We start from the raw sequence: 15,430 nt of genomic DNA, 5'->3' as shown, positions 1-15,430 counted from the left end.
ATCCTTTTCTTAGAAGGTGATAAATCAAAATTCTAAAACAAAAATTCTGTTGCCACCAACCAATGTTCTTGACTTTGGGCATATGTGACTGCAAAATGAGTTGCTAGGCAGCCTAGACTTGCCCTTAACATTTAGTTCTAGCTTTCAATATTTGATCTCTCAAGACTAAGAATCTGTCTACAAAAAATATCATGACTAAGTACTATTAGGCTTCCTTTTTTGTTCAAGAAGGTGAAGTTTGCTGATGCATCTTTTGAATGCAGGAATTACCTGTAACAGCTGTCTGTGAGGCCTATAAAGTAGCAAGGGGGATGGTTCAGGGCTTGCAAGAGAATGCTGGAAGGTTTGCATCAATGGTTTCTACTTTTTGTGAAAGACTTGGTTGGCATGATATGGAAGGTTTGATATCAAAGTTTCAACATCGTGTATCATTTGGTGTCCAAGCAGAAATTGTTGAGCTAACTACCATTCCATATGTTAAGGTCATTCTTTAGTACTTTACCAGTTTAAAGATCTCATGTATTGCATTTCTGTGTTACTATATTTTCAATTTCTTTACTTGGTGGGGTTACTGAAGTCACTGAACTGTCTTGTTTTGGTTAGGGGTCTCGAGCAAGGTCTCTCTACAAGGCTGGTTTGCGAACCCCATTGGCAGTAGCTGAAGCATCTATTATGGAGATTATAAAAGCTCTCTTTGAAGCAGTTTCCTGGAATGCACAAGGTACACTAGGTAGTGAACGAGATGTATGACTATGATGCTGTCCATTCTTATGTGCAACTATTTATATTGCTTTGACTTATATGCCTGATAAAATGATTCCACTCTAATAGCTCTAGCTAAATCAAATGCACTTAGTAAGATGTAAATGCTTTTCCTCACAGCAATGCGAACACTTCTCCATTTTAGTTAGCCATTTTTTAACTCCTCAAAGTGGACGTTTTGAAATGAAACTATGGCAAGATTGAAAATGGAAATATGCATATTGGTTGTTTTCCTTTTGATAAGCATGTCACATTCAGCTGCTTGAGCAAACCTATTGTAAGAGAGTATCAGAGTATGCCTGTCAAGGTATTGTCAATTTTAATATGCCTAATGTTCTCAGTAATTTTCATTTTGTGTCTATGTGGTTGATATGCAAATTATTTATTCTCCATTTTAGATAAAAACTTCATTCATATGCAAGCCAAAGTTGTGAGGCTTTTAAAAAGTACACTTCTAGCTACTTAATTTTTTTTAAGTACAATTATTGTTGTTTCAATTATATCTGCTGTTGTGTGATGCGTAGACAAGATAGTTGGTGTGAAAATTCCATTATTTTCCAAATACTCTTTAAATTCATTGAATAGACATTCTCTACCAAGATTGAATCTAAAGATTATATTGTTGGAGTAAAATTCAGTTTAACAATACTATGAATCTTTTTAAACACACAAGTCTTCGGGTTTATACTTAAAGAAGTGTGATCCCACAACAGTTAGTGTAATCAATATTCATCAAGAAGACAAAATACTAAGATAGTTATAGTTTGCTGTTTGACAAGACAGACGTGTGTTCCTATACCTTTGACTTTGAGTACACCAATTTAAGTGGCTTGTTACAGTTAAATCATTTTTTTTGTCGTTTTAATAAAATGAGAGTTTGCATATTTTTTTGAACAATAATAAAATAAAACATAATCCAACGTTTAAAACATATATTTTTCTTGTGAATATCTTGAATTACTTTTTATTCTTTAAATTCAAACATTTGAATTTCTGCATTTGAGTGGACATCTTTCACTCAAAGCTGCAATCATGCTCATATGGAGTCGTCTCTTGGTTTCTAGGTGGACATGTATCTTCCACGTGGACTTACTATTGTGCCTCATTTGTTGCATGCTCTGCCTTTGTTATCTTGCTTTTCTTTTTCTGTTATCAGGTTCTGAACTGCAAAAAATACAATTTGGAGTTGCTAAGAAAATAAAAGCTGGAGCACGGAAAATAGTGCTTGAGCAGGCTGAACAGGCAAGGGTTGCTGCTTTTTCGGCCCTAAAGTCTCTTGGAGTTTCTGTTCCTCTGCTCGCTGAACCTTTGGTTTCTTCTGCTACAATTGACATTGCTGAGGAGGAAGCTGTTTTGCTTATGAAATTTGCTGATGATTCTATGTGCAACATCACTAGAAGTCATGGTTCGTATATTGTCAATGCTGTACCTACTGTTGAAGATAATGGAAGTGGGCCAGAAAACAATGTTCAACTTGAAGTTCAAGACCTTAGACGTGACCTGAGTGAGCAATGTGAACGTCTTCTGACTGATGAAGTTGCTCTCTCGAATCATTTGGTAGTGCCAAACAGTCCCGGTGGTGTTGATAGCAGGGTAAGAGCTACTATTTGCAATGTCCTTTTGAATGTTGAAGCTACAACAGATGCTGCTGCTCTTGCCTCTGATAAAATGAAGGACGAGGATTTTAAAAATGCAGCTTCAGTTTATCCAAAGTCAGCCAATGTTGTTAAGACAGCAGATTTTAGTATCCATGAGGGCCATGACGCTCTTATTTTGCATGGACAGCAAGAACATAAGGACAATAACAGGTGTAGTTTTAATTTTGATGATAGTAAAATTACTGATAGAGGTCCTGTAAATGCAAGCACTCTATTTGGTAATCTTGATTCATTCTTGTTGTTGTGGGAGACAGTTGGTGAGTTCTATTTTGATATCCACTTCTCGAAAGTATCAGAACTAAATTGCGTTGGCCCATTTGAACTTCATGGCATAGCTGTCTGCTGGAAGGACTCTCCTGTCTACTATATTAATTTTGCAAAGGACCTCCTACCCTCCAAAGAACTGACTGACAAAAGTTGTGATCTTGGAAAAACTTCAGATAGTGAACAGAATATTGCCAGATCTTTTGCGATTGTGTTGGAGTTGTTCCAAACTAGATGGAACAGGATATCATCAATCATGGCAAAGACTGGCATCAACAAAGTTGCTTGGAATTTGAAATTTCAGATTCAGGCCTTGCAGAAGCCTGGTATATCCATTAAAAGAATTGGTGGCCTCAATATTAAACATATGCAATGGATGCATGACTTCAAATTACTTGATAATTCCTATTTCCTTCTCTCACCAATAGTTATACAAGATGGAATTGACATTGGAATTGTGGTATGGCTTCTTTGGCCGGACGAGGAGAGCTGCTCTAACCCAAATCTGGAGAAGGTGTGCCTTTGAAGATATAATCTCGTTAGTTTATATTTGTTTAATTGGTTTAATCATTTTGAATGATAGTTAGCGATTACCTTGATCAGTATATTGCGACAAATGATTTCCGGGCATTAAACATTTCACAAAATTACCAAAACAGAAAGATGAATCTCAAAGGATTCAAATTGTCATCAATCAATTCTTGCAGTGGCACAGACTGCCTATTACCAGTAACAAAATTGAACTCTAATAAACGATAAAAGGCACAGCATGAATCTGGAATATATTTAAGCTCTAGATGGGCTGGTTGTTATGCTAGTCCAATGGCTCAAAATGTAGCAAATGCTACCTTAATGGCTAAAAAACTTGGAAACAAGTAAAAAAAAAGCAAAAAATATAAAATACATAAAAAATAAAAGGTACAAAAATACGCAGATGAAATGTGTGTGTGTATACATCTATTGAATAAACCTAACTTATACATCGTCCAGACTGGCATGGCTGAGCGATATTCGAAGAAGATACTGACATGGAAATAAATGTTATGGTTCTTGCATTTCAATGACAAGACTTCTCAGTTGCTCAAAAAAGTTTTTTGACTGCAGGTGGTAAAGAAAAGGTTATCCATGGAAGCTGCGGCTGTTGCTAATCGAGATGGTAGATGGACAAATCAGATGCAAAAGGTTGCACATAATGGTTGTTGCCGGCGTGTGGCACAGATACGGGCTTTACATTTTTCTTTGTGGAAACTACTTATCTCTGAGGGTTTGTTTAATGTCTTGTACAACATCGAGAACCCATTGGTAAGTTAGCAGATTCATATGATTCATAGTGTTCTCAATTTTTGTGTGTTTTTCATGCAGCAGAAAACTGGCTAAAATTATAACATTTTTATCTTATTGTTATTGACTTTTTGTGGATCAGGTAAAGGTAATTGCAGACATGGAACTATGGGGAATTGGTATCGACATGGATTCATGTCATCAAGCTAGGCATGTCCTTAGGAGGAAACTTAGGCACTTGGAGGAGGAGGCTTGCAGGCTTGCTGGAATGAAATTTTCACTTCGTAATACTACAGATGTTGCTAATATTCTATATACCCACTTAAAATTGCCCATGATGGAAAAATGCAATAAAAAAAAACTGCATCCAAGCACTGATAAGCATTGTTTGGAACTTTTGAGGTACCTTACCTTTGTAGTCATCTCCTTTTGTTCTGTTGGTTTTTTTGCAACTTGATATTATTATTCTATTTAATAAAATATAATCCAGTTTTCCCTATTAGCTTTTTCTGCTTTAGGTCATTAGTGTCTTTCTTTGACTTTTCAAAAGTTCAAGGATGGCTTAGTACCTTTCATATGGTAATAGTGTTGATGCACTTTTATGTTATTGTTTGAATTCGTACATGCACCTCATGTTGTCCGTTAGTGGTAGTGACTGCAAAAAGCATGATGTTGTTTCTTATCATGTTCCGCTTTTCCCTCTTCAGATTTTTTGACAGTTTTGTGGTCTTAGTTTTTTGGAAATGTTTATGGACAGCTGTACTTTGCTAAGGTGAACCCTACTAATTAACAACTCAAGTGTCAATCTACATTGTACATATGTATGCATGCATAGAGAGGTTTGGCAAAAATTCCATCAGAGTGATACCCTTGATTCATGATTGGTTGTAGAAAATCCTTTTGAAATTACTCACATTGTTTTAGAAAATGCAGGATTTGTAAAAATGCACTTGACTCATGCCATCCATGTCCAGTGGCATTACTGAGAATAACTAAATTGAGGGTTAACATCATATCCATGACCTACCTGTGTCTTGGATGATGCATTCCTGGTTTTTCCTCAAATTGTCCTACTTGGTGTTTGGAAATAGTTCGTGCTTGTGCATGGTAGGCATATTTGTTATAGTGGTGAGGTTAATATTTACATCGGCAAGGGATGGGGCATGGAGAGCATGATGGTCATTTCCCCTCATTAAATTATGCAGCACCTTAATCCTGTAAGTTTCAACCTATTTCTGACTTAATGAGGGTTCTAATACCAAGTTAGATTTACATGATGGCATTAATAAAATAGCACCATAACCATGGGCACGGAGATAAGCAATATTCTGGCACGTTATCTAAATTAGGCAAGGCTAATTCCGGATTGCAGGGTTAAAACCTAGATAACCATGGTCCAAAAATAGAAAATAAAGCTTTGGCAACTTTTATGAGAATTTACAGTTTGATTAAAATAAACATTGTAGACCAGGCTATGAAAGAATGGAGGAAAGTGAAGTTCCTATGCTTAGAATAGCTTAGAAATGCTTAGGAGACACGAGAGCAAGTAACGGTAACAGTGAGTGATTTGTGACTTGTCGTGAGATCATTGTAGGCACTCTATTTATGGAGGTAAAACTTTTGTGTGCAAACCATAGATTTGTGTGCAATCTAAGGTGATTTATGCACAAATCGAGTTCGGAATTTACATGCAAACCCAAACCGTCGATTTTGGCTAAAAGCAGTTCTGCACAGTGATTGCTCCTAAAATAGCCTTCCTGTAACTTCTGGTATTGTACATAAATATTATTACAGTTCTCTTTCCTGAAATATATGCTTTTGACAGGAACGAACATCCTATTGTTCCTGTGGTTAGTGAGCACAGAACATTGGCAAAGCTCTTAAGTACTCTAGGATCGATATGTTCTCAAGCAAAGCTATGTGTTGGATCACAAAAGTACAAAATACATGGGCGATGGCTCCAGACCTCAGCCAGTACTGGAAGGCTATCTGTGGAGAATCCTAATCTTCAGGTTGCTTTTGTCGTGCTGCTGTCAGTTATCTTTCAATTCATCCTTATTTTGTGTCCTGCTTTTGTAGAGTGTTGAACATATGGTCGAATTCAAGATCATTTCAACCAGCAAGGATGATTCCAGTACACAATATGAACTCCATCAGATAAATGCACGCCAGTTTTTCATTCCGACACAGGTAAAATGTTATTTGTCATTTTCTTGGCTAACATCTCTCTCTCCCTCTCTCTCTCTCTCTCTCTCTCTCTCTCTCTCTCTCTCTCTCTATCTATCTATCTATCTATCTATCTATCTCCTGATCTATTGGAATGCACTAGGACGAGTGGGTCATTCTTGCAGCAGACTACTCGCAAATTGAACTGCGGTTGATGGCCCATTTTTCTGGAGATCTGACACTGATTGAACTTCTCTCTGATCCTGATGGGGATGTTTTTTTGATGATCACTGCAAAATGGACTGGAAAGTTGCATTCAATCATAAGCAAAAAAGAGAGAGATCAGACAAAGAGATTATTGTATGGTGTACTATATGGCATGGGCGTTCATACACTTGCAGGACATCTTGAATGCAGTGTAGATGAAGCTACTGAAAAAGTCCAAAGCTTCATGAGTGCTTTTCCTCGTGTCTCGTCCTGGCTCAGCAATATGGTTGAGCTATGCCACCAGAATGGGTACATTCCAGTTCCCCATGAAGTTTACTTTGAATTCTAGGATCATGACAATGTTGAATAAATTGATAACTCCTATCATTTATTATGGATTTGCTCATCTTACTGTAAGAACGCAAAACTTGCTCTTGGACAAAGCTATAAAGGGCAATGTCTATACCAGTATCACAAAATGCTCTCACAAGATTTCACAATCACCAAGAACCAGGCTATAATCCCACACTCACAATAATAATAATAAAGAGATTTGATTTTATTCTCCAAATGCATGCCGTGATGCATATCTGTTTGCTTTCGGGATAAGCCAACAGTTACTTGCTGCAGTTGCCGAAGAAAAACAGAAAGGAAAAATAAAAAAAATGAAAACTAAAAAATGAAATATAACTAATTTTAGCTAATCCTAAGAGAAATATCCTGATCCTATGTACATTTAAACTGTAGCATAACACATGTCAAATGTATATATGCATACAAACTGCACATGCACATGTGTGTGTGTATACATACATATATATACATCTATGTCACACGGATACGGGTACGGGTATCCTATGGATACGGGTACGGGTACGGGGACACGACATTTTCAAAATTTTAGGATACGCGGATACGGCGAATATTATATTCAAAAAATTAAAAATGATAATAAAGAAAGTCTCAAACAAAACATTGTTCATCACCAATCTCAAAAGTGATAACTACTAAGACATAAGGAAGAAAGTCTCAAAGAAAGTTACAAAACATTATTCATCAATCATCACAAAACATTGTTCATCATCATTCTAGTCATCATCAATGCCCAAATCATCGTTCTCCCCAATCTCCTCTTCTTCCACAATAGAAGATGTTGAGGGAATACAAGGTTCTTCGAATCTTGAATTAACAACTTCAAGTTCATTCTCTTGTTCTAAGTTAAAGTCGTCAACATTCACGTCCCAATATTTAGTTTCTCCTTCCCTACAAGACAAAAAAATTGTAATTATTATGATGTTAGCGAATAAGAAGAGAAACATCTAAATCAATAAATCATATACTTAATTTACCTATATTCTTCTTTGTTCCGTGATAGAAGCCGAAGGTTAGAATGCACATAAACCAGATTTTCTGCACGTTTGCTTGTGAGATTATTTCGTTTTATAGTGTGGATTTGTGAATATGTACTCCAATTTCTCTCACTGCATGAAGATGTAGCAGGTTGAACTAGCAATCTGAAAGCAAGGTATTGAAGAGTAGGATAAGCAGTTCCATGTTTAATCCACCAAGATAAAGATGGATAATTATCTTTGTCTACAGTTGCACCTACATCTTCTCCAATTCCAGTAGAAAACCTTTCAAACTCATCATTAGCTCGGCGATTTTGATGTACATCAATGAAAATCCTATTAATACATGCTACTCTGTTTGTTGATAATTCTAGATCCAGATGTGGTGGGGTTCTTCCAACACCCCCTGTAAGCCACTTTTTTCCATAATATTTAGGATTTAATGTATGTGCCATGCATTGAAGAGGATTGCTACTTTTATCCCATCTTGCAATCAATATTCTATGCACATGATCAAAAAATGCTGAATCTTCAAGTGCAATACTTTTTTTTTCATGCTTAAAAATAACCTCTTGGATTTTTTCAATCATAGTGTCCCACATCTCATACACACAGTGCAACGTTGAATTATCACAATCAAGAACTCTCAACATCTCCCAGATCGGCTCTGTGAATGCAAGAAAATAAAAGATTTGATCCCACCACTTGTCTTCAAGAATCATTCCTTTGATTGCTTGAGCTTTGTCATCATCATCAGCACGGTAGAAACTCCAATCATCATCAGTCACCATACTGATCAATGCACTTTTCACCCTTTTTATCCTTTTGACCATAACAATTAGAGATGCAAAACGTGTCTCTGCAACTCTTAATAATTTTAGATCAGAATGCTTGTTATAAATGGAAAGTGCATGTTGATGATTTACTATGAAATTTCTGATGTTCCTCACATCCTTTTCCAAGTCTTCAATCCACGAACATAATTCATAAGCATGAGGATCTTGCTCTTTACTTGGTGGATTGCATATACTCTTTAGAGCCAAATTTAAACTATGAACTGCACAAGAAGTCCAAAAGATATGAGGGTACTCCTTTTCTATCGCAATACCAGCTGCTCTACATACAGGTGCATTGTCTGTAATTAGCTGAACAACGTTTTCTTTCCCCACTTCTTCAATTATTTCCATAAACAATCCTTTCAGATACTCAGCACTTTTGTATTCACCAGATGCATCTATTGCTTTCAAGAAAATTGGTCCATTTGCTGAAGTTGCAATGAAATTAATAAGAGGGCGTCGTTGCAAATCTGTCCAGCCATCAGAAACAATAGAAACTCCGTGTTGATCCCAAGTGAACTTTTGAGACTCTAACAATTTGTTCACTCGAGTCATCTGTTGTTCTAGTAGTACAGTGCGAAGCCTTTCAGAACTAGGGGGAACATACCCAGTCAAGTTAGAATTTGCAATAGATGTAACTAAGTCTCTCCAATATGGACTTCTAGCTACATTAAATGGTATGCAATTAGCATAGAAAAATGTCGCCACTTTTAGATCTAATTCTCGCCGTCCTTGTAAACTAAATGAATCCTTAATTGATTTCTGATGAACATCAACAACTTTTCTTTTTTTGGTAGGATTCTGAATATCATCATGTAAAATTGAAGCAATGTCAATGAAACCAGATCCAGATGATGTGCTTTTCTTATTCTCAAAGGCTTTTTGTTCTTTCTTCAACTGAGCCAAAGTCTCGTTAGTGATTTTCTTACATGGTTGAATTCCTTTTTGACTGATTTTTAATAGATGTGCTTTCACTCTTGTATATGATCCATTGAACTGTCCTTCACAAAAATTACACCTAAAAAAAGCATTTCCACCGCCTCCAGGAGGTTTCCCCATTAGATTCACGTATGACCATAATGGTGGCTGAGGTGTAGCTGATCCAGAACCACAACTTGTAGGTTGAGAGTCTTGAGACTGAGACACTGTTTTTCCTTTGCTCGCCATACTAGATTAAACATAATAAAAAAACGGAAAAAACGTATAATGAACATAAAATTTATGAAATAAAACAATACAACAAATGACAAAGTATAAACATGCACTGCAGTCACAAAACTTCAGATATTCAGAAGCAGAACGAAGGCTGAATAGTGAACAGGAACATCCAAGAATTGTAAATGATAGTACTGCCAGACTGAATAGTGAACAGGAACAGAAGCAGTTCGTTAAAGCCTAAAACTAAAAGAAACATGAACAATAGCGAAGGCTGAAGTGAATAGATTAGTGAACAGTGAACAGGAACATTCACGAATGGTAAATTATATGTTAATGTCATCTAGATATCACGTATTCATCATTGTCTAGCATCATGAACAACAGCTAAGGCAAAATCCCCAAATCGGTTATACACCCAAAACGGCAAAATCCCCAAATCCCAAAATCAAACAAAAACAAGAAAACATCGCACATAGCATTGAAGAATATGATTCTAAACCGTCCAATCTTCAAACCAAAACATCCCCAAATCAGATTTTAATACCCAATGTAAAAAATCCCCAAATAAAAGTTGAAACCCTAACTTCTATTATCGAAAATAATCGACAAAACACCTACCTGCCTGTCGCTGGCTGCCGCCGGACGCCACCGGAAGTCGCCGTCGATCGCCGGAGCTCGCCGTCGCCCGCCATTGGCTTACTGTGCTGCCAGCCTGCTGCGTTAGCCGTGGAGGGTAAACGAAGGTCGAGCGTCGAGGGTAGATGTTAGTGCGTAAAACAAAACGCGGGTTAAAAAATCAGTTATACAAGTAGTTTGGATCGGGTCTGACCCAGACCCGATCCAAAACGTATCCAGCCGTATCGCCGTGTCGGGATCCCCGTGTCCGCGTGTCGACACCGGTACTCGACCCAGTCTGCCGTATCCGTGTGACATAGATATACATATATATACATATATATATACATATATATACATACATATACATATATATATATATATATATTTATCTACATGTGCATGTGCAGTTTGTATGTATACTACAGCTTATTGAATATATCATAGCAGGCTTTCCCAGGCACTTAAAAACATAGGACTTTTACTTTGACAACATAATTTTTTGTTCCTTTTGTCTTCTTTTTTTTTCCCTTCTGGGACAGATTCTTTCCTTATTTTCCTCTGTTTTTTACATGTTTTTGCTACCTTTTTTCTATTGTATGTAAATTTGGAGTAAAAATATGTATATCCGTGGTTGTATGTGTGGGAACTCACGTGCTTTTATAGCAAAACATTTTTGTTTTAAAAAGTTAGAATGAGAGATTAGCAGTTAGCTTTTAGGAAATGTATAATTTTGATGCTTTATGACATTGAAAAGCAACCATATTTACCCATAGTTTTTTTTTTTTGCTAGATAACTTATCAACTTTAATTTTTTATATTCATTAAGTTTTGTCTTTTGATATTTTAATTTTGCTTATTATCATGTTATGAACTCTTTTATGTGTTTGTGTAATCATGCCTTTTTAATTGTTTTATCGTTACAAGTTGATACTTATAGGCTTTTATGTTTCAGCTTTGTTGTTAGTTTAATGATTAATGTTGCATTTTATTCATTTTTCCTTTTGATGGCTGCTTAATGTGTGTATTCCCACATTGGCTTTTTATGTTTCAGCTTTGTTGTTAGTTTAATGATTAATGCTACATTTTATTCATTTTTCCTTTTGGTGGCTGTTTAATGTGTGTATTACTAGCTCTAGGTTCATTAACCATGGAGGTTGCACCTAATGCTTTTTGCAAACATTGTATGTGTGTGTGTGACTGTATGTTATGTTTTAGTGCGGCGTTTTAGTTCTATATTTCACTTGTGTGTTTTGGTACCACCTAATGCACCTAGGCTCTCAGATCTTATCATTGCATTTGCTCTGCTTAATCCTTTTAACAATATAGTGAATTGCTAGTAACCGTCATATCATTGGCACAAAAATTATGCAGTTTCAGCTTTATTGTAGACACAAGTATTGTGGGGCCATGATTGTTTTGTTCAAACCTTTGGTCCTTCACAGTAGAGGTGGACTTATTAAACCAAGCTTGAGATCTTATAGAGCCTTTCGAGTTTCCCATGCCTTTCCTTTAGAATGAAAGTGCCATTGCAGAAGTTCTATATATGCTTCACCAAAGTCCCAATTTAAGAAAATATTCTTCACATTCAGGTCCCACAAGTTCCAAGGCGTTGATGAAGCTACTGCAATCAGTGATTTTATAGTGGTTTTGTTTGCAAGAGGAGCAATCTGGTTCACAGTAGTCGATTCCAATTTGTTTGCTGTATCATTTGGCAGCCAAGCCTGCCTTGTAGTGCTCTCGCATCCACCTCAGTCTTGATTTGGTAGACCCACTTGCAGGCAATAAGATTCTTTTAGCAGGAAGTTTCACTAAAAACCATGCCTTCATTCTTTCTATAATATTTTAACTCCTGCATAACTGTGGTCTGGTGCTTCACTTTTCTCAAACTTCTTATTTGGATTCTGCTCAACATACGAATGAACTAAGGCATGGTATGCAGTCTTGGAGAGAAGGAACCATAAGGGAAAAGGAACAAGTATGAAGAACTGAAAAACTCGTACTATGATGTATTTGAGGACAAGGAGCTGCTGCATCAGGAGGTGATATGGGAATCTTGATTTCACAGGGCCACAAAAGGAAAGAGTTTGTAATATGGACTTGCTTATGCCAAAAATATGTTGGTATGCATTTGTTCAAGCATCCAGAACAAAATGAAAAAATAGATGATATCAGCTTAATTCCCTTCTGCTTTATCTAAAGAGCGGACAAGCTCCACGCAGGCAACTAGCACCCAGTGTATATTTAATGAACCTACCACTCAAGAACAACCAGCGACCAAACACATAGAGTCATGAAAACTCATAAAATAACTCAGACTGATCAGATTTATCAACTCTGAATCCAGTTCTAGGTAGGACTCAAATATGAGCGAAACCCTAAAATTCTAGAGTTCAGTTGATCTCCATAAACTCGGGTTCATAACCCTCTAACCTACTGAACACTTATAGCTGGTGCGGATCAATAACCTAACTTAAGAGCAGATGGTACATATATCTGCCCAGCTCCTGATTACAGCAGTTCTTTATCAATTTGTAGCCTCATCGTGAATCTCTGCTTCCCTTTATCTGTGGCTCGTATATCATATTGGAACAGAAAATAAAAATATATCACATTGGAGCAGGAACTGACAAAAGAAATGGTGGAATATGTGTCTCCTCTGCTGCTCAAGAAAGGGTTGAAGAAAATATATAATGGGCATCCTTCTCATCTCCAATAGAAAAATATCAATTTGGACTAGAATGGTACTGATGCAGTAATGTGTTTGTTAGTCTTGTTGTATGAGAAATGAATAAACCATTCCCATTTGGGGACAGAATTTTGAAGTCCCTTTCCCTCCATAGGATCCATCAATTCTAGGGTGGAGTGGATAGTTGTGAAAAGAAAAGTGAAAAAAGAAGGAGAGGAAAGTATGTGCAAGTGTGAGAGAAAAATGACGGTTGAAAAATCAGGATTCATTAATCCCATTTCTTATATATATGTATCATGTACTTGTTGTGCCACACCCTTTTTTCTGAAAAATAGTGCACTTACACCCACACCCCACACTTGTGTGACTGATTACAGTAAATAGAAGGGCAGAAGAATAAAATGTGGTTGTAATGGACTTGTTTCTCATTTCATTTCCCAAAAAACTGTGCAATGGAGTACGATACAATGGGGTACATTATTGGGTTTGTAATTGGTGAACAAGAATATCTGTGCAAGATATGCCTAATGTTGTAACAAGTTCTCTAAAAACACAGACTAACAAATACAGAAGACTAATAAAGTTTCCATGCTTTGTCTGACATACATTAGTGCTAATGAAATAAAAAATAGGTTATTTCTTTCTTTTTGAAATAAACTGTTGTATTATCCATCAAAATCTGTTACTAAATAGACTCTAGGGAAATGGTTCGGGTCAAGTCAGACCCGTCCCATCTTCACCACACGCAACACATAATGGGCAGTGGCATACTTGTAATTTTTATTGTTGGTTTGTGTATTTTACTTGTAACACTAAAGTGCTATTAGTATATAGTAATGACAAGGGGCAGATGCCAAGTCTTAAGGCCCTTATTCTTCTCTCTCTCTTCTTGGCCACCTGTTCCTCTTCTCGCACCTCCTTAAGACTCCATCTGGTGGTTTGGTGATATACATCAAAATCTTACATGGTATCAGAGCAGGTATGGCAAATTGCAAGCCCATAAATACTCCTAATGTTCTCAACACAAAATTGAATGCCTCTGATAGGAGTGATGCATATTCAAACCCTAGGTTTTATGGGAGTATAGTTGGCATGTTGCAATATCTCACTTTTACATGCCCAGACATAGTATATGCAGTGAATCAAGTTTCTCAGTTTATGCACGTGCCTACAGAAGGACATATGGATGCTATTAAACATATTTTGCGCTATCTTAAGGTTACTGTTGGGGATGGACTCGTCTACACAAGAAAGTCAATTGATTTGGATGGACATACCATTTCCACCTATATTGATGCAGATTGGGCAGGTGATCCAGATGATAGACGATCAATTTTAGGTTATTGTATCTTTCTCAATTCTAATCTTGTTTGCTGGACCAGCAGGAAACAACGTGCAATTGCCAGATCGAGCACTGAGGCAAAATATAGGGCAATGGCTGTCGACGCAGCTGAAGCTTCATAGTTGCGTCATCTTCTTCGGGAACTCTCCCTTCTCAATTCTCAATCATCTTTATTTTGTGATAACCAAAGTGCCATCAAGATTGCTTTCAATCTTATCATACACAATCGCACTAAGCATATAGAGATTGATCAACACTTCATTCGCCAAAAGGTTGAGGAGAATGAAATTGTTCCTACTTGTATACCCACGTCTCAACAAGTGGCTGATCTATTTACCAAGGGTTTCACAAGGCATCATTTTTGGGAATTGAAGAGCATGTTGTACATGATCAAACCCCATGCACAACTTTTGAGGGGCCTGTCAAGATATGGTTCGGGTCAAGTTAGACCCGACCCATCTTCACCACACGCAACACATAATGGGCGGTGGTATATTTGTAACTTTTATTGCTGTTTTGTGTATTTTACTTGTAACACTAAAGTGTAATTAGTATATAGTAATGACAAGGGGCAGACGCCAAGTCTAAGGCCCTTATTCTTTTCTCTCTGTTCTCTCGGCAGCCTATTCCTCTTCTCGTCTGCTCGCACCTCTTAAGGACTCCATCTGGTGTTTTCGTGATATACATCAAAATCTTACACTACACGTCTTATCTTTATTTTCCCATTGGTTTTTGTTTTTCTTGTGGGTGGTTCACTTGGTCTAGGTTGCTATTGGTTGTCTATGATGTTGTTATGAACATAATTGCTGGCTCAAAACTGTAGGTTTTAACCCAGCTCAGCTGATTTTTCCTTGTGCCTCAGGTATATAGAAACTCTTAAAGGGAGGAAAAGATTTCTAGCAAAAATAAAATCTCAAAATGGCAAGGAGAAAGCTAAAGCTGAGAGGCAAGCTGTCAACTCTATTTGTCAGGTAGCATAACAAATATATATATATATATATATATATATTTCTTTTTGGGCTTTTTACGTTAGAAACTTATATTCTTGTCCGTATAGAATATTTTCAAGGTCACTAAACACCACCTGAGTTATAATGTGTATT

At 36.8% G+C, this 15,430-nt stretch overlaps 3 protein-coding genes across 8 annotated transcripts in view; 2 read left to right on the top strand and 1 right to left on the bottom strand.

Moving 5' to 3' along the window:
- The window catches only part of LOC116257487 (helicase and polymerase-containing protein TEBICHI), a 48,197-nt gene that overhangs the window by 30,755 nt on the left and 2,012 nt on the right, over positions 1–15,430 (top strand). For 5 of the 6 annotated variants that reach the window (XM_031634291.2, XM_031634287.2, XM_031634286.2 and 2 more), the window contains 9 exons: positions 264–482; positions 604–721; positions 1,919–3,198; positions 3,789–3,986; positions 4,108–4,367; positions 5,791–5,977; positions 6,045–6,155; positions 6,295–6,647; positions 15,190–15,298. In XM_031634291.2, the coding sequence (XP_031490151.1) occupies positions 264–482; positions 604–721; positions 1,919–3,198; positions 3,789–3,986; positions 4,108–4,367; positions 5,791–5,977; positions 6,045–6,155; positions 6,295–6,647; positions 15,190–15,298 (2,835 nt within the window). The remainder of the gene's footprint in view (positions 1–263; positions 483–603; positions 722–1,918; positions 3,199–3,788; positions 3,987–4,107; positions 4,368–5,790; positions 5,978–6,044; positions 6,156–6,294; positions 6,648–15,189; positions 15,299–15,430) is intronic. The other variant, XM_031634289.1, reaches the window with a different exon arrangement.
- On the bottom strand, positions 7,298–10,593 carry LOC126410220 (uncharacterized). Its single transcript, XM_050078735.1, has 3 exons — positions 10,300–10,593; positions 7,688–9,691; positions 7,298–7,601 (listed from the first exon to the last, which is right to left on the bottom strand). The coding sequence occupies exons 1-3, from the start codon at positions 10,371–10,373 to the stop codon at positions 7,427–7,429; spliced, it is 2,253 nt and encodes a 750-aa protein (XP_049934692.1). The 5' UTR covers positions 10,374–10,593; the 3' UTR covers positions 7,298–7,426.
- LOC126410221 (uncharacterized mitochondrial protein AtMg00810-like) lies at positions 13,726–15,129 on the top strand. Its single transcript, XM_050078736.1, has 2 exons — positions 13,726–14,294; positions 14,371–15,129. Exons 1-2 carry the CDS (start codon positions 13,967–13,969, stop codon positions 14,568–14,570), a joined length of 528 nt encoding a protein of 175 aa, XP_049934693.1. The 5' UTR covers positions 13,726–13,966; the 3' UTR covers positions 14,571–15,129.

The sequence above is a fragment of the Nymphaea colorata genome, chromosome 7 (assembly GCF_008831285.2).
Source record: "Nymphaea colorata isolate Beijing-Zhang1983 chromosome 7, ASM883128v2, whole genome shotgun sequence".
In the NCBI taxonomy this organism is placed as follows: Eukaryota; Viridiplantae; Streptophyta; class Magnoliopsida; order Nymphaeales; family Nymphaeaceae; genus Nymphaea; species Nymphaea colorata.
Note: the sequence above shows the minus strand (reverse complement) of the source record. Positions and strands in the feature narration are given on the sequence as shown.

Bases quoted from the DNA above. Each gene is read 5' to 3' on its own strand.
- LOC126410220 (XM_050078735.1), bottom strand. From the start codon at position 10,373: ATGGCGGGCGACGGCGAGCTCCGGCGATCGACGGCGACTTCCGGTGGC. The intron at 9,692-10,299 runs GTAGGTGTTTTG...TGTTTAATCTAG, and splicing joins CGGCAGCCAGCGACAGGCAG to TATGGCGAGCAAAGGAAAAA. The intron at 7,602-7,687 runs GTAAATTAAGTA...TTTGTCTTGTAG, and splicing joins CGGAACAAAGAAGAATATAG to GGAAGGAGAAACTAAATATT.
- LOC126410221 (XM_050078736.1), top strand. From the start codon at position 13,967: ATGGCAAATTGCAAGCCCATAAATACTCCTAATGTTCTCAACACAAAA. The intron at 14,295-14,370 runs GTGATCCAGATG...CTGGACCAGCAG, and splicing joins TATTGATGCAGATTGGGCAG to GAAACAACGTGCAATTGCCA.